The sequence below is a fragment of the Petromyzon marinus genome, chromosome 38, assembly GCF_048934315.1.
Source record: "Petromyzon marinus isolate PM22_M1 ecotype Great Lakes invasive population chromosome 38, UKy_Petmar_22M1.pri1.0, whole genome shotgun sequence".
NCBI classification, from domain to species: Eukaryota; Metazoa; Chordata; class Hyperoartia; order Petromyzontiformes; family Petromyzontidae; genus Petromyzon; species Petromyzon marinus.
In genome coordinates, this window is record NC_133704.1 from 326,515 (window position 1) to 351,951 (window position 25,437).

The 25,437-nt window shown below is 45.9% G+C and overlaps 2 protein-coding genes across 6 annotated transcripts; one reads left to right on the forward strand and one right to left on the reverse strand.

The window, feature by feature from the left end:
* On the forward strand, positions 1–14,223 carry LOC116950300 (uncharacterized). The gene is made up of 4 exons (XM_032968019.2): positions 1–1,677; positions 10,188–10,555; positions 11,345–11,530; positions 11,812–14,223. Exons 1-4 carry the CDS (start codon positions 654–656, stop codon positions 12,685–12,687), a joined length of 2,454 nt encoding a protein of 817 aa, XP_032823910.1. The 5' UTR covers positions 1–653; the 3' UTR covers positions 12,688–14,223.
* Positions 4,369–25,011, reverse strand: LOC116950302 (UMP-CMP kinase 2-like). Of its 5 annotated transcripts, none has more exons than XR_004403984.2 (7): positions 24,220–25,002; positions 23,938–24,063; positions 21,266–21,448; positions 21,022–21,101; positions 16,001–16,138; positions 11,890–12,003; positions 4,369–11,509 (listed from the first exon to the last, which is right to left on the reverse strand). XR_004403984.2 is itself a non-coding variant. In XM_032968022.2 (6 exons), the coding sequence occupies exons 1-6, from the start codon at positions 24,304–24,306 to the stop codon at positions 11,961–11,963; spliced, it is 648 nt and encodes a 215-aa protein (XP_032823913.1). In that variant the 5' UTR covers positions 24,307–25,011; the 3' UTR covers positions 4,369–11,960. The 5 variants fall into 5 exon arrangements, 3 of the variants coding, with proteins under 3 accessions (XP_032823913.1, XP_032823912.1, XP_032823914.1); XR_004403985.2 differs by adding an exon at positions 20,423–20,519 and having other exon boundaries at positions 4,369–12,003; positions 24,220–24,988; XM_032968022.2 differs by having other exon boundaries at positions 4,369–12,003; positions 24,229–25,011.
* Positions 25,012–25,437: the final 426 nt, after the last annotated feature.

The following is a 25,437-nucleotide window of genomic DNA, read 5'->3' on the forward strand; positions in this document are numbered from 1 at the left end:
CGGGTCGGCTGAATTTTTTTTTACAGGGGGGGGTGATGTTGAGGAGTAGAGGGGTGACGAAATGTCACACTCGCCTCGGGAGGAGTGACGTCATGTCCCCTCGGGGTTTTTGGGGAGGACCCGTGACGTGTTCGGGGTCTTCGCGAGGAGCCGAGGTCGTGAGCGGTAGGGAATGAGAGAGAGGCATGCAAACTCCACATCTACAGCATGCGTCGGGGTCGGGATAGAACCCACGAACTCCTATATACAAGGCAAGTGGAGGCCCGAGCGTGTGGCCTACTGGAGGCCCGAGCGTGTGGTCTAATGGAGGCTCGAGCGTGTGGCCTACTGGAGGCTCGAGCGTGTGGCCTACTGGGGGCCCGAGCGTGTGGTCTACTGGAGGCTCAAGCGTGTGGTCTACTGGAGGCCCGAGCGTGTGGCCTACTGGAGGCCCGAGCGTGTGGCCTACTGGAGGCCCAAGCGTGTTGCCTAGTGGAGAATCGAGCGTGTGGTCTACTGGAGGCCCGAGCGTGTGGCCTACTGGAGGCCCGAGCGTGTGGCCTAGTGGAGAATCGAGCGTGTGGTCTACTGGAGGCTCGAGCGTGTGGCCTACTGGAGAATCGAGCGTGTGGTCTACTGGAGGCCCGAGCGTGTGGCCTATTGGAGGCCCGAGCATGTGGTCTACTGGAGAATCGAGCGTGTGGTCTACTGGAGGCTCGAGCGTGTGGTCTACTGGAGGCTCGAGCGTGTGGCCTACTGGAAAATCGAGCGTGTGGTCTACTGGAGGCTCGAGCGTGTGGTCTACTGGAGGCCCGAGCGTGTGGCCTACTGGAAAATCGAGTGTGTGGTCTACTGTAGATTCGAGCGTGTGGTGTACTGGAAAATCGAGCGTGTGGTGTACTGGAGAATCGAACGTGTGGTCTACTAGAGGCCCGAGCTCCTGCTGCAGCTACTACGGCTCCTGCTGCAGCTACTACGACTCCTGCTGCAGCTACTACAGCAGTTACAGCTCCTGCTGCAACTACTACAGCTACAGCTCCTGCTGCAACGACTACTGTGACCGCGGCAGCAGCTACAGCAGCAACTACAGCAGCTGCTGCAGCTACTACAGCAGCTGCAGCGGCTGCTACGGCTGCTGCAGCAGCAGCTACAGCAGCTACAGCAACAACGGATACAGCTACAGCAGGTGCTGCAACTACTACAGCAGCAACTACAGCAGCTACAGCAACAACGGGTGCAGCTGCAGAAGCTGCTGTGACTACTACAGCGGATGCAGCAGCTGCTGCAGCTACAGCAGCAACTACAGCAGCTACAGCAACGGGTGCAGCTGCAGTGGCTGCTGCGACTGTTGCGGCGGCTGCAGCGGCTGCTGCAACTACTACAGCAGCAACTACAGCAGCTACAGTAACAACGGGTGCAGCTGCAGCGGCTGCTGCGACTTGCAGCAGCTCCAGCGGCTGCTGCGACTATTACAGCAGCAGCTACAGCGGCTGCAGAAGCTGCTGCGACTACTACAGCAGCAGCTACAGCAGCTACAGCAACAACGGATGCAGCTACAGCAGCAGCTGCTACAACAGCAGCTGCAACTACTCCAGCAGCAACTACAGCAGCTGCTACAACAGCAGCTGCTACAGCAGCAGAAAGTTACAGTCGCATCAACGGATCCAGCTACAGCAACGTCTACAGCAGCAGCTACAAGTATAGATATTTTTTCTTTTCCACTTGTGTGTTAATCTGTTTACCCCGGATATTTTAAAGATGGCAATTATCTTGCTGTGTATTCCACTGCTGTCCCTCCCGGCCATATCTAGTGCCACACTCAACTCTACAAACAGCTACCCTCATTACTTTGTGTTCATACTTGTTGCTCGATTTGCCACTACACCTGCAAATGAAACTGCTCATAGACACTTCTACACTCCATCTTTGTATCCTTTTAAACCCTATCTTTGTCCCATTATTCACCAGCACTCCTTCCAAACTTCATTCTGCTCTTAAAAATAACACCATCTGCGAGCTGCTGCTATTCGTCCAAGGTTCGCCGATCTTCATCCTTTCACAGAAAATACTTGTGCAAACTATTAATTCTACTTTTCTTATTTCTGGGTGCTATTGAGCTTCATCCTGGCCCGAATGTAAAGAACTCGTATAATTCTGCAGATTTTTCTGGCAGAAAAGGTGTTGGTGTTCTACATGTCAACATCAGAGGGCTTGTGACTAAATTAAGTCAACTAAAACTAGAAGTGGCAAATCTTGACCCGGACATTTTTTGCCTAACAGAAACATTTCTCACTCCTGCCGTCAATGACTTGCAGATTACGATTGACAACTACAACCTTTTTCGGCTTGACCGAGGATCTAAAGGAGGTGGAATTGCCATCTATGTTCGTAATACTATTGCATGTTCACCAGCTCACTCGTTGTTTAAAAAATGTTGCTTTGAAGGTTTGGCTCTCAGAATAACTCTCCCAAATAATCAACAGATATTGGTAGTGTGCTGCTATAGACCGCCTGTGGGAAGGTTGTTGAAGCTGCATCGGCACTGAGAGAGCTTTTTTGGGGCCCCCCTAAAGGTGAAATAGTTTTAGTGGGTGATCTAAATTGGAATTGGCTAAACCCGCCGGCCGTGGCCACAAAATTTACAGATGAATTTAACCTGTTTCAATTAATAAATGTCCCCACAAGACCCAACCTAAAAAATCCGGGACAGTCAACTCTGCTTGACATCCTATTGACAAATGCTCCTCACAATTTCGCACTGACTGGTGTTCTGGGTAATAACCTTAGTGATCACTCCTTCATTTTTGGGGTGAGATCATCAGCCAGACCCAAAGCCCCCCCTAAAATTGTTGAGAAGCACTCTATGAGGCACTTCAGCTCTCAGGCATTTACAAATGATGTGCTTCACTCGGATATTGATAAGGTCTGTGATATCCCCAACCTGACTACGGCTTGGGACACTTTCAGGTACACGTTTCTCCAAATTCTTAACAAACATGCTCCGTTGGTTAGATTTAAAACTAAAGGCAACCGCCCACCATGGTATGATCCTTTGATTACAAAGCTCATGAAAACTAGGGACAAGGCTTTGGCATGTGCTCAAAAAAGTAATTTGGTAAATGACTGACTAGAATACAGGATTTTAAGGAATAGATGCGTAAAAAAAATATGGCATGCAAAAAATGCCTACTTTTCCTCCACTCTCCTGGAATCACATGGAAAAGCCAGGATTTTTTGGAAAACAATCAAATCTATCGAAAAGGCATCCAAAACAGAACATCTGCCCGTTGAGCTTAACCGAAACGGGGAATATTTTTCAGATCCCAAAAGAATAGTTGACAATTTTAACCTTCATTTTTCTGAAGCTGGTAATCTTTTTGATAATGTATTGGGAGTCACCCCTGCTCCTGCAAATTCCTACACCCCTGTCCAAACATTAATCGAATTTAGTTTCCAACCAATCCACGAAAGTAATGTTCTGAAACAACTGTCCTACCTCAAAGGGTCCTCCTCTACCGGAGCAGATAGTTTTCCCGTCTTTGCTCTACTGTTGGTCACCTAATATACAAACCTATAGCCCATATTTTCAACCTGTCCATCAAAGAAGCATCGGTTCCTCTAGAATGGAAACATTCCTATGTCCGTCCACTTCACAAAGGGAGCCCTAAAGATGATCCCAATAACTACCAAACCTATCTCAATTTTGTCCCCATTGATGAAATTTTTTTTTAATTATTGAACTACCAAATTAGCAGTTTCCTGTCCACCAACAATCTACTACATTTAAAACAATCTGCGTTCCGAAAAAAATCCAGCACCACATCTGCTGCATTATACTCTTTGAATCAAATTTACAATAGCCTTGATAATAAGCAGTACTGTGCCTGTCTTTTCCTTCACCTGTCCAAAGCTTTTGATACAGTAGACCACAACACCCTGCTTAGTAAACTAAGTTGCCTCGGTTTTTCCGAGAACACAGTACAATGGTTAAAAAATTACCTCTTTTCTCGCACCCAAACTGTATTCACAGATGGTTGGAGGTCAAACAGTGTTAAGATAACAAAAGGGGTTCCACAGGGTTCCATCCTCGGCCCCCTCTTGTTCTCTCTTTATGTCAATGACTTGGGCACTGACCTGGATCATTCCAGGGTAAATCTTTTTGCAGATGACACGATACTGATTACTGCTGGCCGCTCTCCAGATGACGTGATTGCTAAGCTCCAGGGTGATTTCAACAAACTACAACATCAGCTAGTTTATCTTAAACTAGTCCTGAATACCTCCAAAACCAAGGTGCTATGCTTCTCACCGGGACTAAAGCAGGAAGTTATTTTTCCACAATTACATTCCTTGAATAATTGTCAAATAGAGCAAGTCAAAATCTATAAGTATCTTGGGGTCATCCTGGATTCAAAACTTTATTTTGAAGATCACATTGATTATATTGGTAAAAAGACAAAAATAAAAATTGGTTTTCTGTATCGACACAAGCACTGCTTCCCCCCAATGTTCCGTTTGGAATTGATAAAAGCTACCATACTGCCTCTACTTGACTACTGTGACATCGTGTATAAATCAGCCCCAAGTACTGTACTGAAGAAGCTTGATTCCATCTATCACTCGGCCTTAAGATTTGCATTGAACTGCCCATATAGGACTCACCACTGTGATCTCTACATTGGGTCAAACTTAACATCTCTTAATGTTCGACGGCTTGTGCACCAGATCTTATTTATTCACGATGTACTTACAAAAAAATCCGCAGACTACCTACTGGATCTCCTCTGTTTCAAAGAACAAATTTGACCTCAGGTCTTCGCTCATCTACCAGCTTCACATTCCCTATTGCCGTACAAAAACCGGAGGGAAGGGCCTTTACTATTGATGCCCCCAGGGTCTAGAATGCTATTGCCAATAAACTGCAACTTGAATCACTACCTATGAGATCTTCACTCAAAACTGTTCTAGAGGAGTTGTACATCCCTAGCTGCCACTGCTATTCAGTGGCCTAAAATATGGCTCTAGATTTTGGTGTTATCATTTATTTAAGTAGTTTATTGTTAAAAATTCGGTCGCAGTCCCTATGATCACTGTTACATTGCATTTATGGCTTTTATTTTGGTGATTTCGAAACGTTTTTTTTGTTTTTGGCCATGTTTTTGTTTATTGTAGTACGGAGTTAGACTGATGGCCTTAATCTTAGTTATCTTGTGGTTTTTGTTGTTATTTGACTTGCATCCCACTGGGATTTTTGCACACAGCGTTGGTGTATGGTGCTATTTCAGGAATATTTTGTTTTTTTTTCTGGATTTTCTGTTTGCACAGTCACATAATCACCTTAAGATGTTTTCTTGTTCATGTTTTTTGTTTGTTGAGGTTGCACCCGATTCAACAGCCGAATGGCTCACAGGGCTATACCAAATAAATAAATTATGAAACTATGAAGTGGGGACCGAGGGTAGGGGGGCTACTTGACCCGGCTGGCCGAGTTGGTCAGCGCTGTGGGGAGAGCCCATTAGCCTGGGGGGGCATAGGGGTTCCCAGTACCTTTCCCCTGGGGAGATTTAGCTTAACCACCAAGTCCTGTGTTAGCCCTTCCCCAAAAGCTAGGCGACAGCCCTTAATAAACTGTTGGCGTCAGCCCCGACGTCTGCCCTCCGTGTCGTCATTTACACCATAACACAGATATCAATCGAGAAGATGGATTCAAATTGAGCAATCATTGGAAAGATGTTATTAACCATGTTAAACTTTAGCCGCCACTCTCCCCCTCTCCGCGTCCCCCCCCCATCCGTGGTACAAAAGCAATAGCAGGAGCAGCTTTACCATCCTGGCTCCCACCACCCCCCTCTGCGTCCGCCCTCTCTGGCTCCTCCCCCCTCCTCTTACCCTATATAATTAATCTCTCATCACAAATAGCTCTTTACAGTAATTTTGCTGTTTTCTACATCTGATGAAGGAAGCTTGTGTTGCCTCCGAAACGTCGTGATTTAATTTAGTTTTCATTTTTTTACCTACGTGACTTTACCGAAAGAACCAAAGAGTATGAATCATTGCAGTCACGAAAACTTCAAATCTAGAATTACATTGACATACACACACATTGACATATACATACACACCCAACACGTGCCCCGTCTCTATGGAAACTAAAACACGCCGCGCGCGCCGGGCGCGGGAAGCCGCGCGCAAGACCGCTGTTACGTCACCTGCCCGACTGAGCCCTCCCCGTACGAGTATAAAGTGAAGTGTGGAGTGTGTGGTGTGCGGGTACGTGGAAGAGTGAAGCTCACAGTGTACGTATGTATAGTGTGTGTGTACATGGAAGAGTGGAGCTCACAGTGTGCGTATGTATAGTGTACATGGGAAAGTGGAACTCACAGCGTACGTGTATATAGACAGTATAGTGTATCTATGTACATGAGCATGGTGCTGGCCACCCACCCACCCCCTCGTGTGCCGTTCAGGCCTTCATAGGTGCTCGCTCAAAGCACTTTCTCCTATACTCTTTGGTTCTTTCGGTAAAGTCACGTAGGTATACAATAAATCACGTTTCGGGCGCAACCCAAGCGTCGGTCTGTGAAAACTATACGGGCGACCTTTGTGTTTGTTTATGGGGGGGGGGGTGGCGGTAGTGTAGCGGTTAGCGGGCTGCGCTATGAACCCGGTTACCCGAGTTCGATTCCCGCTCACAGCCAATACCAATGACGATATGAACCGGTCCTGGGACTACTCAGCCTCAGACGAGTACCTGGTGCTGGCCACCCACCTCCTCGTCTCGGCCTTCATAGGTGCTCGCTAACAGCAGCCGTTAAGCGCACTGCGCTATGAACCACCACCAGTGTTTATTGATATCGGAACCGGTCTCATATATTAGGAACTGATGTGGTGTGTAAACATAACCATTGGGGGAGAAAAAGGCGGCCGGGCATGGTTCTTCTGGCCACACCACATCTTCATAAGTGCACAGTGCTGGCCTTCATAGGTGCTTGCAAATAGCACTTGCCCCAATATTCCGTGGAAGTTACGACTGCCTCCAGCTGCTTTGGCTTTCTGTGAGATTTAAGGTTCTAGAAAAGCGTGTGTTAACGTATGACTCGTGTTTCTGTCCCTTGGTCTGTATATGTGTCTCTCTGTCCCCTGGTGATTGTAATCCAGAAAGTCCAGAATCCAGCTCAACTTGCAACAATTAATCTTATACACTTAAATGTATAGTGACTTAAATGTAAACAGTGGCTGAAACAACGCGTGTCAATGTTGTACCAACCAACTGGTGTATCAATGTTGTGTAATAATAATCTCTAATTTATGTTGAACTTATGTCGCAATGTATGTAGCCAACCGTGCTAATTGGAGTTGCAGGGAATGACAACAAACTAAACACAAAAAGCAGTTTTAAAGAAATTAGTTTCCAAAGAGTATGGATTCCTGCAGTCACGAAACCTTCAAATCAAGATTCTATGCACTCTAGATTGGAAACTAATTCTTATTGTTTTCTACCTCCGTGACTTTACCGAAAGAACCAAAGAGTATAGAGTGCATAGCTCCAGTGGCTTCCTCATATCAGAAGGGAGCGCGTGCAGATGGCCGCGGTGCGATAGCCGTCTCTGTTCGATGGCGATTCAAAAGCCGCTGCAATTATCGGAGTTCGCGTGATGGTTTATGCTCCTTGACGATATCAACAATGTATCGTCTGTGTAACATTACGTGTCGATTTCGTGTTATCGCAAATACCGATATTGACTGACTCCTACTTATCGCTCTACTTTGTAGGCTTTAAGTAATGTTTTTGTATGCGATGCGTTCTCTTGTATTGTTTGTGCTGGTTGTATCATGTTGATCCATGCCCTTGCCATTCTGACCTTGTGTAAAAAGTTTTTGGAATATTTTCACGTTTTTTTGCTATAGTAACCAGGTTTATATGGTGTAACCAGGTCCCCATCGAAAATGAGCATTCATTGCCCAATGGATTTGACCTGTGCCAATAATAAAAACGAAAATAACCCTAAAATACTGCAGTATCTACCTAGCTCGCACTCTGTATGCTTATGGTTACCGCTGGCGTCCACTATCTCCCTTACTGGCCCTAGCTAAGGAATTCCCGTTCCTGTGCTCACTTACTCTCAACTTTTTCTGCTCTCTCTTTCTGCACAAGCTTGCATGCTTCCTGTGTCTGCTAGATCGTGTTCGCTCCCAGATTTGCTACAATCTTCAGTCGAATAGTGTACGCACTCCCGAGCTGCGTTAACACATTATACATCGATCGCCAAAAAATCACAACGTATGATAATTCACTGTAATAAAAACTTATTTTTTTGTTCCTGGGTAGTGTTATTTTGAAATTGCTTATGCCTCAAAAGTACAGAAAATGGCTATTATTCCCCACAAACTTTGCTTTTGTGACCAGGACAGTGATATTTTTACATTTACCTATTTTCAATGAGAAAACGTGTGCATGTGTCATTCTTTCACATAAAGTCCTGGTCACAAAAGCAAAGTTTGTGGAGAATAGCCATTTTTCTATACTTTTGAGGCATAACCAATTAGAAAATAATACTACCCAGGAACAAAAATCGTGTTCCATAGTATAATTAGCATTTGCAAGGTGTGACGCTTTCCAAGTCCCGCTATTCGCTCTCTAACCATTGGTTCCCTCGGATCCCACTCTCTGCCCATTTGATGTCATTTAGGTTCCTAGGTGGTTACCAAAACTGGTCACTCGTGGGCCATGCATACCGACCCTGACGCCTGTATACTTTGAGGTCGCATGATATCTCCCCATGATGGTCGCGTGGATCTTTTATCCAGGTCCTCCAGTTTTGCCCACCACATTTAGAATCAACATGTGTTTAGATTATTTGGCTGCTCCTATAAATTCCCACATATGATATAAACTGCGATTAACTGTTGTGTGGCCAGGGAGCCTGTGAAAAAGGGCCAGTAGCTTAGAGGGCTTTACTTTGTAAATACAAAATTATAGTTGAACACACTGGACATCAACCCGTTGAACAGTGTCATCTTTCCTCATGTCTATATGCCCATTATTAAATCATCAACATAATCACCATAACATTTCTACCTGATAATTCTATCACTGTGGTTCTATGTCTATTAGCCTCTGCATCCCTACACAATATATTGTTGATTATATCCAGTGGCTTAGGCGGGATAGGGGCGCCGTTTTTTTATTCCAGATAATCACATTATTTAAAAGCTTATTTTTGCACATTTTTATATAACATGTTTTTTGGTGTTGTGTTTTTGTGTTTTCAATTTGTTTACTGTATAAAATTGGCAAAAAAACACACAAATCAAGGCCGTAATTATATGCTCAAAATGTCCCCCCCAATATATTGCTATAAAATAGATTTCTGTTTATGATTGTGGTTATGGTTGTACTTTATAAATCCGTAATCTCTGCCATTACAATGAAACAAGAAAAGGTAAAAAATAAAAAAAACAGAGCAATGTAATACAATACACTATTAGACATTATTGTAAAACATTAATAGAAAGTGCATCCTATTTGTTAGTGAATTTTTTTAGATTTTAGGCAGGAAATTCGTTTTCAAATTTAGATTTTTTTCTGGGGGGGGGGACCCCCAGACCCCCTGGAGAATTTGTTCCTCCCCAATGTTGACTTCATGGCTACGGTCTTGATAAAAATAGACAAATACTGTAAAAGGTCTGTCTTTGCTTTACCATACTTACCACTCCAATCTCTAAGATTCTGCATGTGGTGATGTACGTAGTACTACACTCTTGTTTCAATGACCCTGTGTTTGATCGCCGGATTGATGCAGCCTTTAAACCGGTGCTCCGGTGAACGCCGTATTCCACAGTTTTCTTCTTCGAATTGTACTGCATATTGTTTTTAGAAGTTATTAGTCATGAAACATGTATATACAGTATTTGCATTATGTTCATTGTTTAAGTTGTATGTAGTGTATGGACTGTATATGTTTGACACTAAAATCAAACATAGCTGTTCTTTTTTGTCACACACATGGTGCCGATCACCGGAATGGTACATCCTCATTTGGAGTGGTTTCCGGTGATCGCCGGATTACATTGCCGGTTTTGCCGGACTGGCCCGGGACCGCCAGATGTTGGAAGCTAGATAATCACGCGCTGGGATAATCGATCTACTGTATCTCTCTCACTGTCTCCATGTCGGTCCGTCACAAACTGTCTCTCTGTCTTCATAGTGGCCATGTTAATCCATTGTCCACGTGAAGATTTGGGTCCTCAAGCCAAACGAGTGCGGACACAAGATGATGTGGAAACACAGAGACACGAAGACACCGGGGCACGGAGACACAGGAACACAGTGACAGAGAAGCACAGATATACAGAGACACACAGAACATATGTGGAGACTTGGACAAGAGACACAGGGGTGCGGAGCAATGAAGACACAGAGATAAAGAGCAGAGACTCCACTACTGCTACTGATGATGCTGCTGCTGTAGATGATGATGTCGATGATGATGAGTATGCTATAGAGTGGTTTGAGAGCCAGCGTGAAGTGGAGCGAGAATTCCACCCCACGAGATGTCTGGAGAGGCAAATACAGGTAAGGATTTGATAGTAATGTTGGTCGTGTAGGTAATGGTGATGATGGTATTGGTCGTGGTGATAGAATTGATATCAGTGAGATAGCCCAGATACCAACATTGGGCAATGTGGGGCTAACCCTGTGAGGGCTGTACAATCTCAAATGTCGGAGGAAGTAGGCACTCCCTGTGTCTGATGTGTCATCTGCTAAAGCAGTGCGAAGAGCAATCCAGAGTCTTGAGACCAGGTGAAGCGCCGGTCAGAGATTATGTAACTATGCGACATCATTACAACTGCCTGGACCACAGCACAGATTCCCCAGGATTAGGATGATGCCCTAGTGAGGTCCCATCTTTAAAAACTGGGACCGCACTAATTGTTACACCTACTGGGGCATAATTTTGCCTCTAATCTTTATAATTAATCATTATATATGCAATAGGCTATATATCTGGCAACAACCCTTCTTCATAGCACATAATTCATTACAAAATAATTTGGACGGATGACTCAAGGATTTGTATGTACAGCGCGCTCATTAAAATGCTTCAACATCTCAAAGCATTTAACATATTTCATCTCAACCATTTTTTCCATGCTGCAGTCTAACATAGGGGACAGCCAGTGGCAGCCGACCCTACGTGGTGTATGCAGCACCGGCCTGCAAGTGGGAATTAGTCTGCCAGTCGGGACGTGGATGCGTTTTATTTTTCCCCAAGTTGGTTAATGCTCAAGCAACATGCCCCCCCCCGCCCCATCTAGATGCTGCCATCTCGTGACTCACCCCTCCCCCCTTCACCCCATTTAGGTTCTTCCTTCGTCTCGCTGCGTGCTCGTGTCGTGGCTGATCCCCGTGCGGCGCCACCTGTCCCTGTCGCTGCACTCTCTGTCGCTCGCGCTCTCCCTGCTCGACCGCTTCCTGGCTCGCGTACCGCTCGCCTCCGACTGCCTCCAGCTGCTGGGCGTTGCGTGCCTGCACATTGCCGCCAAGCAGGTACGTCCCAATGTCATCGATGTTCCCCATCATTCCTCATCGTCACCAGGCTTAGCAACATTGATCTGCCCCATTCAATTCAACCGTTAGATCCCCTGAATTAATTTTCACATACATACATCGCACTTTAGCATTCAGCCGACCGTCAGACTTAGACCCCCTGAATGGATGTTCACATACATACATTGCACTTTAGCATTAAGCCAACTGTTACCCTAAACTGTGAGAATGTTAGACTCCTTGAATGGATATTTTTCACACAAAACTCCACTATTTCACAGGTGGAGGTGACGGCCCCCCGCGCCTCTCAGCTTCTGGATCTGTGCGGCAGAGCTTTCACCACCCAGCAGCTCAAAAACCTGGAGCGTCTCGTTCTCCTCCGTCTCAAATTCCGGCTCCTGGCTCCCACGGCTGCCGACTTCCTTTCCTTCTACTTGAGCAGGGAGCGCGGGGAAGCGGCACGGGGAAGGGCGCTGGGGGAAGCAGAAATGGAAGCATCATTATCCCCACCACCATCACCGGTTCTACTAGCATCGTCATCAGTGGCATCTTTAATATCAAAACTTCCACCATCAACAGCAGCACCAACAACACTATCTCCACCACCATCACCACAAACACCATTAGCAGAAAGATGCACACTATCTGCGCCAATATCACAACCGCCACCACTCCCATCACATCCATCGGCAGCAACAACGAAGGGATCAGTTGTACGCTGTCTTGCATACAACCACGACAGCAACCCTAATCGCTACCCATATCCCAATCACACAACGCCCACTAACCACAACTCCACAACCACCTCCACTACCACAGAGAAGTCCTCTCTCTCCCCCGTTTATTCCTTCTCGGCACTCAGCTGCCTTTCAGAGCAGATCCTGGAGCTGAGTTTTGCAGACTACGCCTTCAACTCATTTCCAGCTTCCACGCTGGCGTTGGCTGCGCTCGAGGTGGCGTCGCGTCTGCTGGGGTGGTCTAGGATCAACGATGGAGACAACAGAAGGAAGAAGCTCCCGCTGAGATTAAGCAGGGCTTTGTGGCTGGACTGTGTGGGGAGGCTGTGTCTCCTCGTGTCCCTCAACCAGAATATTTTGCCCACGCCACACGAGCTGGGCCTGGCAGGGACGAGCAGGTTCTACGACCTCGATATGTAGACGGTAGGGGGTGGGGGTCTTGAGATTTAGGGAGACCGGGTTTTGGGGTAATGAGTCTCAGGGAGACACGGTCAGGGTCTTGAGACTCAGGGAAATGGGGTCTCGGGGTCTTGAGACTCGGGGAGACCGGATCTCAGGGCCTTGAGACTCGAGACCGGATTTCAGGGTCTTGAGACTCGGGAAGACCGGATCTCAGGGTCTTGTGATTTGGGAAGACCACGTCTCAAGGTCTTGAGACTCAAAGAAACTGGATCTCGAGGTCTTGAGACTCAAGGAGGTTGGGACTCAGGTGAGGGTGATCACTTGTCGCTATCTTGCCAAATTCCTAATAAATATAAATTGACTGAAATGAGATAGTGTATAAAGGAGACCGAGATGCACCTAGATGAATACAGATATTGTTCATTGCAACTTAGATTATCGTAGCTGAATTGAACGTTGTACTGCATTGTTTAATGATCTTGTATTACCTTTTACACCGTGCAGTGTTTATTATCTATAGGTTAATATAGCAACCCAAGAGCGAGTGAGTTTGTGATGTAAAGTATAATGAGGGTTAGAGATTTAAATCTGTATGTGGCTCAAAAACCTGATTTCAACAGACAACTTAGTGCGGGCGGAAAAAAAATATTTTCGGCATACATATGAAAGGATTAGTCTCATACCGTGTTCAACAGAGGTCTCTTTATTAGATGACCCACAGATGTCCCCCACTTAGAACTTCTTTTGCTCTGCTCTTTTTTATCCCCTGGTCCACATTCCTTGCCACTCATTGTCCAAGGCTTTTTTCCCAGAAGATGACTTGGTGAACAAGCATCTCCGAGTTCCCTAAGTAATCGCTGCCCCAGGATATAATGAACTGGCCAGGTGCCGCGGAGTCTCCAACACATACATAGCCGCCATTTGCCACTAAGTGACGGTGACGTTACCACGGTGCCAAAATTATCTCCGGTCATTCTCTAAGTGGTTTTTGGCTAGCCATCGTACCGGAATGATCTTCCTTCCGATATTTGGAAGCCATTGGAGCTATGCACTTTCAAATCTAGATTAAAAACTAATTTGAGAACTGCTTTGTGTTTAGTTTGTTGTCCTTCCCCACATCGATGATTAGCACAGTTGGTACGGTGCGAAAGATCAACATACATACAGGCTATGTGCACTTTGAGGCCACGTGAAGTGTCGAATGTTTTCTGCTGCTGGCATTGATAGGACAGACAGGTGCCATGGGTTAACAGAGATGACTGGCAGAGATGACATCGTATGTACCGAAGCCCTCAACCATGCAAGTCAAGCGAAAACCACCAGTTCGGCCGTCCACATACTCACTTTATCGATGGTGGGCCAAGACAATATGACCACCTGGCAGTTCTTCTCAACTAGTGGTTTCACGTGCATAAGCACAAGGCTAAGAACTTCTATGTAACGGGTGAGAGTTGAGGAGTGTGACCGATGTTAATTTCCAATGCTATTCCTTTTGCAAACTTCATTTTATAATGCCGGAAATTACAAAAAAATAAATGCACAATGAAAACGTCACCGAGTTCCAAGTCGATATTCTGCGAGGGGGGGGTGCTTGGGGGCATTACATTTCGGTGGTAGCTCTGCTGAACATGGCCTGTAACGCAGTACCGTGCAGGCAGCAGCGAGGGTTGGTGGATCACTGCACACAAATGACAAAACGTTGCTGAAGGTGGCACACGCCTGTAATCCAGCAGTGTGGAGGAGAGGGTTGGTGGATCACACACATGTTGGAAAATGCCCTTCCCGTGGGCATCGAGGTGCAAAGTATGAACTGATATCTGTCCCTTCTGTATGGGATAGAATGTTGTCACCCGCTCGCAGGCGTGGGGTTTCTCCACTCACTCCAGTTTCCTCCTACATGTAAAATGAACACTCATCACAAATTGCCTGAACACATCTTAATATACAGGGAACCAAGCCTTCCAGCTTGGCCTGCAGTTCTTCAGCAACGATTGTGAGGGATGCAATTTGCATGCACGAAGAAAACACAAATAAATAAAACTAATCAATAGATTTTCATTTATATTTTCCAAGGGGAGGGGGGAAGGGGAACCTGGCGGTGGTGGGGGAGGGGAATAACTGATGAACCAGTGTAATTCAACCCTAACCACCCCACCACATCTACTGATGTTTAATGATTGTTTGAGAAGAACCACCTTCCTTTAAACTCGGTTGCTTCAGAGAAGCTTCACACGCAACAAGCAGCGTATATCTCGCATCTCATTATCTCAACACATTTGGAAGGGGTGACCAAGTAAGTGCCAGCTGTCCCTGTGAGGCACAAGGTGACTCCGCAACAGACCTGCAAACAGGCATAACTATGCCCGTAGGCGGAGATGATTGCTGTTGTGGTCTCGCTGAGGGGTACCCTCAGTGGCAGCTGTCCCTGTGCATTACTATGATGTCCCGTCGGGGGTGATCGTTGCTACTCTATACTGTATATGATCCGAATTGAGTAATTTGCAGTGGCATTTTTCTAATTTGTACAAAAATTTGGACTGTGGCACCAGCACAAAATGGCAAACTGTTCTTGCGACTGACGTCACGGAGTCTTTAACGTCCATTGTGAGTGAAGAAGATGGTTCAGAGTATTAGTATTTCGCGGTTAATATGCACATGCACAGTATTAACCAGGGTGGCCTGCTGGATTCGAACTGTGAACCTCTGCAACAAGTGGCGAACGCTGGGCCACATCACAGTCTTGGTCTCTTGCGTGTCTCATAAGCATTTGGGTATATCGAGGTATATGTGGCTATCCCTGGAAATTTAGATTGCCAACATGATCTGAAGCTTTCCCACATTCCAGCCCCTTGTAAAAAATAAACTCTCCCAATTTGACCCCGATCAATCTCTCGACGTCACGAGACGAGGCAAATAATCCATTCGTAAATCTCACGAAGCAGTGCAGCCGTTCCCTGCAATGCAGCAAAGAACGGAACCCAAGGAATAGGATATCAACGAGCTACCTCTGAGATCCTACTTCTTCTTCAAGCGACATTCTGGTCCATAGTGGAGGGCACCACTTTCCCACTCACTCTGACATATGACAGTAATGCTCACCATGTGACAGTCAAACCAATATTTTAATTCTCACAATTGTAATTTAGCTAAGTTACGTAAAAGACTTAATGTGATCAGGATTTTTTGTGCAGTCATTGGTAACTCAGCTGAGACCATCAACTCTGTCTGAGTCTGTGTGTCTCTGTCAGAGTGTGCAAGTCTGTGGGTCTCTGTGTGAGTCTATGGGTCTCTACGTGAATCACTGGTGGCCAGACAGAGACCACCAACTCACTCGACTTGAGAATCCAGTTTAATCGCAGGCAGCAGAACCCAGAGCCGAGGTGAGAGGCTTCTCAATAGGGGCTCGCAAACGAGGCTTGCTATGACGTTATCCCTCCTCTTCAAAGATCCGCGTGACATCTGCAAAGACCTGATCACACGGAGAGAAAACACCCTTTGCTTAACCATGCTAGGCTTTTACGAGCAACATTAAGATCCATGATTGGTTTCTTTTGGACCAGATAGTGTTTTTGTATTAACTTTTCAAGCCATGCTGGCCCACGATTGGGAGAGGACACAGCTCCACCACTTTTCAGCCATACACTAACATTGCCCATAGACTAACATTGTACCACATACCAGAGGTCAGCAATCAAAATAACAAGCAACATTGTTCGAATTCGGTAACAAAAAACATTTCATCTGAATACGAGACAGTGGCCCTTAAATAATGTCACGGAGTCCATGAAGAGCCGCATGTGGCTCCGAAGACGAAGTTTGCCGACCCCTGCCACAGACTGTCATTGTCCCACAAAATAGCATTTCCCATAGAATAACATTGCTAATCGGCTTACATTGCCCAGAGACTTATATTGCCCATATATGTACATTGCCCCCAGACATAAATTGCCCATAGATTAACACTGCCCATAGACTAACATTGCCCACAGACTAATATTGTCCATAGACTAACATTGTCCATAGACTAACATTGCCCATAGCCAGGCTGGGCCAGGATTAGGCAAGGCCATAACAACCCCCACCTTTCACTCCAGCAACTGAAGAGCATAGAATAACAAACAATTACACACGGGTATCATGACAATTGGGTTCCAAAAGTCCATCACCTCGTACACGTCGTGGAACCAGGGAAATGGGTATCCGTGTAGGAGTCAGCCTAACAGGGTAAAGTAAGGCCTATTAGGAACCCTGATAATACCTAGCTGACAGGGATCTGGCACAAGTCCGGCAACTGCAGAACAGACAGAAGTGGATACCTGTATCCTTAATGGATATGAACATCGGGCAGCAGCGGTATCTCTAACTTCTTAGGCAGAAGAACCTTCTCTCTGGGTCAACGGGAAACATGTTCTCTTTCACTACATTCTACGCCTCCCCTATCCAATGGGGGCAGAGTGTTCTGGGTAACCCAAACGTGTAATATGAAAATACAACCTTACAGCACCCGGGTTTCAGCACTCATTCTGTTTGGTGGTCTGTGTCCTGATTTACCAGGTGAGTTGATACTCGATTCCAACAACTCGATGCATTTAAGAATGGACATAGACTAAATGGGAGGTGAGATCGTTCAAAACGTAAGCTGCAACTCCACATCTAGTTTTCCATCGATCCATTTCAATGAAACTCAGTCGACCTGTGGCTGCATCTATGGAACTTGAGCGAGGCTACTGCTATTGCCCACTGCACGTATTTGATCTCGTGCTTTTGTTACCTTCAATCAACAGCTAACAGCTGTGCACCCTTCACCACCCAACGACACAGCCAAATAAATTAAGCTGTCACGTCGTGGGGAAATGTACCCCAACTTATTTGGTTTATTGACGAAGCCTGGTTGCAATGAAGAGTAAGCAAAACATTTTTTGGACAATGCCATATGAGCGACATTGCGCTGGAGATTACACGCAGCATAATCATCAGGCCTTACTACATTCGCCCACGGCGCGACAGGTGTTATTTGTCTAGCCACATCATCAGTAGGGTGGTGGAGGGTTCTCAGCTGTAAATGACATACCAAGCGAACGAGGATCTGGCCCCTCCAAAAGGAAACCAATTACGAGCCCCGTCTCTCTCTTTCGTACGGCAGAAGGGAAAAGCTAGTATTGAAACGAGTTATTACAGGCAAACCTCGCATAGCGCTCAAGATACATTCCTGGAAAAGTGAATGCCATTTTAAATATAAGGATGCATTCCCGAAAGCATTATTTCTCACATATTAGCAATATATGAGGGCTTCATTGGGGTATAGGTAATAGTGTTAATAATAAGAGTCAACATTGTCATGAGTATAAATAAATAATTATAACATCTGTAAGTACAGTGCACCTTGGATTGCGAGTAACTTGGTCTGCGAGTGTTTTGCAAGACGAGCAATTTTTTTAAATAAATAATTTGATAAACGAGCGATGTCTTGCAATACGAGCAGTACGTACAGTATGCGCCTTGTCTGCCGAGCGTCACATGATCACAACTGAGCCAATGGTTCTTCTCTCTCTCGCTAAGGGATTGTGGGTAATCATCTCCCATGCTCGGTCTCAGTCGGCGTGCCTCACTCATATAGTCAACATCCGTGCGAGCGTATACTGTTTACTACAGTACTGTATAGTGTTGTGACCACATGTGTGTGCGTAAAGCATTTTTTTAATGTGTCCAAGTGTAGTGACTGTTCTTTAGTAACTGTACTGCAACAATGGCCCCCATGAAGAAAAAGGTTGAAAAGGAAGGTTGTAAGAAAGAGGCAAAAGTAAGTGTCATTGGATAGGTTCCTTGTTAAAGTCGCACAAAAAGAAAAATATTCCAGTGAGCCAACAGATGACAGTGATTCCGTGACAGTGAAAGTCGTCCTACACAATAACCCTCCTCCTCGTCTCCTCTCTCGTCTCCCTCACACCAGCTACGATTAAATTTAATTAATACATTTGATTACTTTATATTAAATTGAAATAAAAATATTCAAAGGTACAGTATTTTGTATTAATCAATTTTTATATATTTTTGTGGAACGAATCATCTGAGTTTATTTATTCGCTTTGATATACGAGTGCTGTGGATTACGAGCACGTTTCCGGAATGAATTATGCTCGCAATCCAAGGTTTCACTGTATTATGTACAGTACTAACGAGCGCATTCTACTGTACTCCTGCAAGGCTGCAGTGGGGGAGCTGCTGCACTCCAAATCGGGGAGGAGGCCGCGATAGCATGGAGGAGGCCGCGATGGCGTGGAGGCCGCGATGGCGTGGAGGCCGCGATGGCGTGGAGGCCGCGATGGCGTGGAGGCCGCGATGGCGTTGAGGCCGCGATGGTGGGGAGGCTGTGATGGCGGGGAGGATGTCGTGATACACTCACTCATCTTACACTGACTCACTCACACATCATACAGACTCACTCACACATCATACACTGACTCACTCATCATACGCTGACTCACACATCATACACTCACTCACACTACCACTGACTCACTCACACATCATACACTGGGAGTGTCATGCTGCCAGCTATGGCTGCAAGTTTGGTCGTACATGTTATGTATATCGTGTATTGTTAAATTTGAATCACAGTTCCTATGATTACTGTTGTTACATTGTTTTTATAGCTTTATTTTGGTGATTTCGAAAACATATGGTTAAGCCATGTTTCTTGCGGAAGTGCGGAGTTGGCCTGATAACTTTAATCTAAATTGTCTTATGGTTGATGTTTGACTTGCATCACACTGGGATTTTTGCACACAGCGTTGTAATACGGTGGGTTTTTTTTCTGGAAGATTTCATGGTTTATCCAGGATGTTTCTGTTGCGCGTTGTCGCTTTAAGATGTTCTCTGTTCATATTTTGTTTGTTGTGGTTGCACCCGACTCAAGAGCCGCATGGCTCACAGGGCTATACCTAATAAATGAAACTTGAAAACTTGAAATCCAGGTCATTCTCACAGAGCTCCAGGACGTCTGTGATCTTAGTGATGTGAGTCAAAAATTTTGTGGTGAGGTTTATTTTACGTAAAGCCTGAGACTCTATCCTTGCCTCGTGTGTTATCACCTGGCGAAACAAATCTATTTATTAAAATGTAATGACTATAAACCGTGATACTCGAATCATGGGGGGTGGGGTCTCGTCAGCTCAAAGCATAAGTCACTCAATGGGCGGATGTTTCCTTGGCCAGCGCTGCTGCATTATAATGAATCAGCATTTTATGTGGTCGCACTAAGCAATGTCTGCCTGTATAGTTGAATGCTAAGTTTTTTAAACCAATCCAAGGAGGCAGCAGTAGGTGCTGCGAGGATCGCAGCAACAGTCAGAATGTTGCATGGATGGAGTGTTCATGGTGATGCATTTAATGGTTTGGACTTCACCAAACTCGTTCGGCAATTGTCTGATCTTCGTCCATTTGGGGAAGGTGAACGCGCACCTGCCATGTTGTGTTCGAGCGAGGTTTAACGAGGTCTGTAGTGGTCGTGGGAAAGAGGAGCCCAGTGTTTCAACAGTAGGGTCCTCAATGAGGTGTTTGTTTATTGCCATGTCCATAGTTGCCCACGATCCCTTCCCAGTGAGGGCCGATGTCGATCTTTTGGGCTGTTGGAGCAGAGGTGGGTGTCCAAAATGGTTTTCTGTATTTCAGCCAATGGCGTGTAATGTGAAAATCACCGACACGAGAGGCAGGAAGGTGGGAGAGGTTTTGGGGAAAGGGAGCAAAGCCTCACCTCAACAGTGGGCCGGGACGAGTCGACCCTCTTCAACAACCCCCTCTCATGGAACATGTCCAGCACGGGCCGTGTCTCCCTTTCAAATAGAGCCAACCTAGGAGGCAAGGTCCCATTTACAACACACTAATTCACTTTCTCATTAATACAATGTCAGAGCTCAGCTATTATTCTCCTCGCACCTGATTAGTGGTGATCACGTGGCCCAGTGGTAGTCCGTTGGTGGTCTAGAAAGGCTGAGAGGTACCTTACACATGCACAATGGGGGTGGTGTTGTGACCCAGTGGTAATGCCCCAGTAGTAGCGGTGTTCGCTGCTCATTGTGGAGGATTCGCAGTTCAAATCCGGCAGGCTGCGCCAGTTACCACCGCAGCATGGGTAGTATTAGAAATTGAAAATACTACAACTCCATGCCATATGCATCAATCAGTGGACATTCCAGATAAGTTGGGTGAATGAGTGGGTGGGTGAGTGAGCGATGATAGTGTTCCTGATGATACTCATGATAATGTTGCTGATGATGGTAATGATGCCGATGTTGATGATACTGGTTATGATGTTGCTGATGGTGATGATGGTAATGTTACTGCTGCTGATACCTCTTCGTGATGATGTCGATTTCATCGTCTGAGCGAGCAGAGGAGCCCAGAGATCGACTCAAACATCGACTGAGGCTCTCCTGCGACACCATCATCATAATCATTAACAGCAGCATCATCAGTACCAGTAGCATCATCAGTACCAGCAGCAACATCAGCACCAGCAGCATCAACATCAGCAACATCATCATCAGCAGCATTATCAACAGCATTGGCTGCTGTCTTTGTCTCTGAGTGTCTGCACCTTGGCGCTGCACTCCAGGCTAAGCACGAATTGTGTCTCTGTGCGTCTCCCCGCGTCCAGCTCCCAGCTCCACGCATTCTCCGGGTTCCGTGGAAATCCGTCCAGCAGAAACCCCCGGAGACACGGGGACACAGAGACACGGGGATGTGGGGACCCACCCCATGCACCAAGGGACCTCATCTCCTACAAACACGGAGACAAGGAGTGAGGCATGGGGAGGAGGATGAGGGACGAGGGAGGAAGGAGACATTTGGGGTGGGGATATAGGAGGGAGGGAGACACGGAGAGGAGGGAGATGATGTTAGTGATAATGCTGATGATGATGGTGCTTTTAATGTTGATGTTTCTGTTGACATTAGTCTTGATGATGCTTGATAGCAGCCATGCTCACAACAGTGGGGAGTGCTGGTCAGTCATCTTAGCCAACCCAGAGCATCTGAGTCTGTCCCGTGACCTCCTCCTGTAAGTAGCCTTGCACAAGTCCTGTGGTGATGTCACCAGCATTTGGTGAACGGCGTTAACGACGGTGTTGTGGATATGGTAACGCATCAATCGAATGCAGACTGACATTACAGACTGCCAGTACGCTCACTCAGTTTAATAACCATTGCTACAGTCTACATTATAGACTGCCAATACGCTCACCAAGATTAAAAACCAGGTTACAGTCTACATTATAGACTACAATACACTCACCGAGATTAAGAACCAGGCTACAGTCAATATAACAGACTGCCAATACACTCACCGAGGTTAAGAACCAGGTTACAGTCTACATTATAGACTGCCAGTACACTCACACAGCTTAATAACCATTGCTACAGTATACATTACAGACTGCCAGTACACTCACCAAACTTAATAACCAGGCTACAGTCTACATTAGCAGTTTTTATCATAATTTTTATTTTATTACTTTTATTCAATTTTTAAAAATTATTTTTCTATCTACGTGACTTTACCGAAAGAACCAAAGAACCCCAAAAGTCTGTTAAAGACTATACGGAGATCTTCATCTTTGTATCTACCAATTATCTCAATCAACCCATGGCACCTGGGTCTGTCCCATGACCTCCTAACAGTGAGCCTTCAACACTTCACATAGCCTCAAAGTGTACTTAACCTGGCACAAAGGGCTGAGGTGACATCACCACGACTTAGTGCCAAAAGGCGGTTATTGTTGTTGTGGATAGCGGTGGCGCAGTAGTCTAGTAGTCAGCGCGTTATTCTACAAATCCATGAGAAATCCGAATCCGATTCTCGCTCACGGCCAACACCGGTGATGATTATCTGAGCCGGTTGTGGGCCTCCCTTAAGTCGACTCAGCATTAAATGCATATCTGGTGCAATGCATAAAAACGCCAAGGATTAAATAAAGGTGGCCAAGTGTGGTGCTGGCCACCCACCGCTTCGTGTACTGTGCAGGCCTTAATAGATACTCGCTAACAGTACTTGCCCTAACGGTCTGTTAAATGGTATGAGGAGGATATGTCTGTATGACTGGATTGAGTGGAGTATGTTCTCCCCCTGTTTTGCAGTCAAAATTGTGCTAAGTTTTCCCCAATCCTGGCCAGCTGGCCTCTAAGACATAATAGTGTGTGTGCAAGTGAATATGTGGAGTTTGTATGTTCTCCCCCTGTTGTGCATGGATTTTCTCTACATTCTCCAGTTTACACCTCCCATAGCTAAACTCAAACACAATGTACTTGGTATTTGCCAAAACCACATCCCAAATGCTGAGAAATCCCCAGCTAATAACTCAATTGGAATCACACAGGAGCAACATTGCTCCCCCTACCCCCCTACTGCTACAAACTTGGCAGGAACCTTATGAAAATAGTCTTGGGACTTAATGCATGGCGTCCCTAGATATAAAAGTGATTATTAGTGTTGTAATATTACTACATTATTACTTTGTTATATGAACGTACAAGTCTCTATGAATCCCTTATGACAAAACAATCTGTAAAGCACTCATGGTCTCCATCCATCGGACAAAAGGTCCCCTGATTATCCCTAATAGGCTCTTGGGGAAAGTGTCGTTAGAGAGGAGTACCTAAAGCCAGCACGACACACATGAGGAGCTCGGTGTCGAGCACCACGCTCAGCCGTCTTTGTCTCTCCTGTGCTGATGTATACTACACACCGCACCAGGTATTAATTTTAGACTGAATCGGCCTAGGGGGCCCATGACTGGTTGACATATTCGCCACTATTATTGGCTGTCAGCGGGAATTGAACTCAGGCTTCTGCTGGGTTCGTAGCACAGTGTACTAACAAATGTGCCACCGATCTCCACTCAGAAGGCAAATATCCCCCATAGAGACGTAAAAGCCAGTTGGGCCAAGTGCTATCTCACTCACACACTCCCTCTCCGCCCAGTTACCCCACCCCCCACGGAGCTGTCCCAATCGGACTCTTCTCTCTTGAAGAAGCTTCTGGAACCGACTGGAACCTTCGTGCCCCCCCCCCTACGCTACATGTGACTCCATTGTCCTCCCTTCACCCCGAGATGATAGGCATCTTCTGGCATAACATTGACAATAATGTTTATATTGATGATCATCATGTTGCTGTTGATGCTGATATTTGTAATGTTCGTGAATGTATTGACGATATTAGTGATGTTAGTGATACCGATTATGTTGATAGTGTGATGGTGCTGCCATCACCTCTGTGAGGATGTCGATGGTGATGTGTGAACTGACAATGTCCCCGTTCCTCAACCTTCTCTGCACGGCCTCGCACCTGGAGGCCCTCAGCAGAGACCCAGCCGAGAGGTGAGCATAGGGAAACACCTGGGCAGCATCAGCCAACATCATTAGCATCATCTTCAGCAGCAAAACAACAGCAACACGAGTATCATCAGCAAGAAAATCAGCATGAGCAACATTAAAAACATCAGCCGAAGCAACATAAACCTCACCCGCAATCACCGCTCCCATCGCTCTCACCTTGCTCACCAAAGCGCAAATCGTTCCTTTGCCGCTCCCAGGCGGCCCTAACACGAACACGACCCTGGGTAGCGACCCCGCTGCCATTGTCCACTTGCCGCCGGGAAGGCCTAGCGCAGGCTTCCTGCAAGACTCCTTAGGAAAATCGGTCGACTCGTGACGCGTCCCTCTCTTTCCAACACTTTTTCGCCACCCCTAAATTACCGCCGCGAATCGCACTGAAATGAAACCGCGAGTTTGCTTATCGGCCGATTAATGGGCGCCGGCGTCTCTCTCTGTCCCTGCGATCAAGACGTGGAAACGTGGATTAACACAGTTGTGGTTCGGAGTGACGTTCGTGGAAATGGTAGTGGTTATCGGCGCTGAGGGAGGGTTCAAATTTGGTAGACCGGATAGGCGAGGCCCACCAACAGTGGATAGTTTCAAGTTTCATTTATTAGGTACTGTATAGCCCTGTGAGCCATGCGGCTCTTAAGTCGGGTGCAACCGCAACAAACAAAATTTGAACACAGAACATCTTAAAGCGACAACGCGTGACAGAAACACCCTGGAATAAACCAGCAAATATTCCACAAAAATCATTAAAACGCTGTCTGCAAAAATCAATGTGGTGTAAGCCAACAACAACCATTAGACATTCTTAGCTCTTTCGGTAAAGTCACGTTGAAGGGAAATAATAAAATATATAAAATAATAAAAATTCTCACGACGTTTCGACCATAACACAAACGGTCATCATCAGGTGTGTCGGTTTGCATTTATTTATTTTTAAACGGTGTATTTATTTATTTAAAAAAAACGTTAGCACCACGCGCAGTGATTTGGCAGTTTATTTAGAAGGACGAGTCCATCTATGTTCTGAAAAGAGGAGGGTGGAGACGAAAAATTAATGTATGCTGTCTGAAAGCCACTGTAAGCGTGAACAATCAATTAAGACCTGAAATGGTTAATCAAATCTTTCCAATGATTGCTAAGCCATAATCCATCTTCTCGGTTGAAATTGTCTCTGTGCTTGTATATGTGGATAGCCTCATGAACGAATCTCTCATGGTAGCCATCTGGCTTACAAAGAACCTCTGTCTTGGAAAAGTCAATGTCATGTGAGCCTACTGAATTATAACAATGATCTGCCACGGCCGAGGTGTTGGTCCTACCGTGTTTAAGGTCTGCTTTGTGTTCACGAATACGGTCCGAGACATGGCGTTTGGTTTCTCCAAT

Bases quoted from the DNA above. Each gene is read 5' to 3' on its own strand.
- LOC116950300 (XM_032968019.2), top strand. From the start codon at position 654: ATGTGGTCTACTGGAGAATCGAGCGTGTGGTCTACTGGAGGCTCGAGC. The intron at 1,678-10,187 runs GTATAGATATTT...CTGTCTTCATAG, and splicing joins GTCTACAGCAGCAGCTACAA to TGGCCATGTTAATCCATTGT. The intron at 11,531-11,811 runs GTACGTCCCAAT...ACTATTTCACAG, and splicing joins TGCACATTGCCGCCAAGCAG to GTGGAGGTGACGGCCCCCCG.
- LOC116950302 (XM_032968021.2), bottom strand. From the start codon at position 24,306: ATGGCAGCGGGGTCGCTACCCAGGGTCGTGTTCGTGTTAGGGCCGCCT. The intron at 16,139-21,021 runs GTATCAGCAGCA...CCGTGTGATCAG, and splicing joins ATCGACATCATCACGAAGAG to GTCTTTGCAGATGTCACGCG. The intron at 12,004-16,000 runs GTGAGTTGGTGG...TGCTTCCCCCAG, and splicing joins AAACTGGATTCTCAAGTCGA to CGCCCTTCCCCGTGCCGCTT.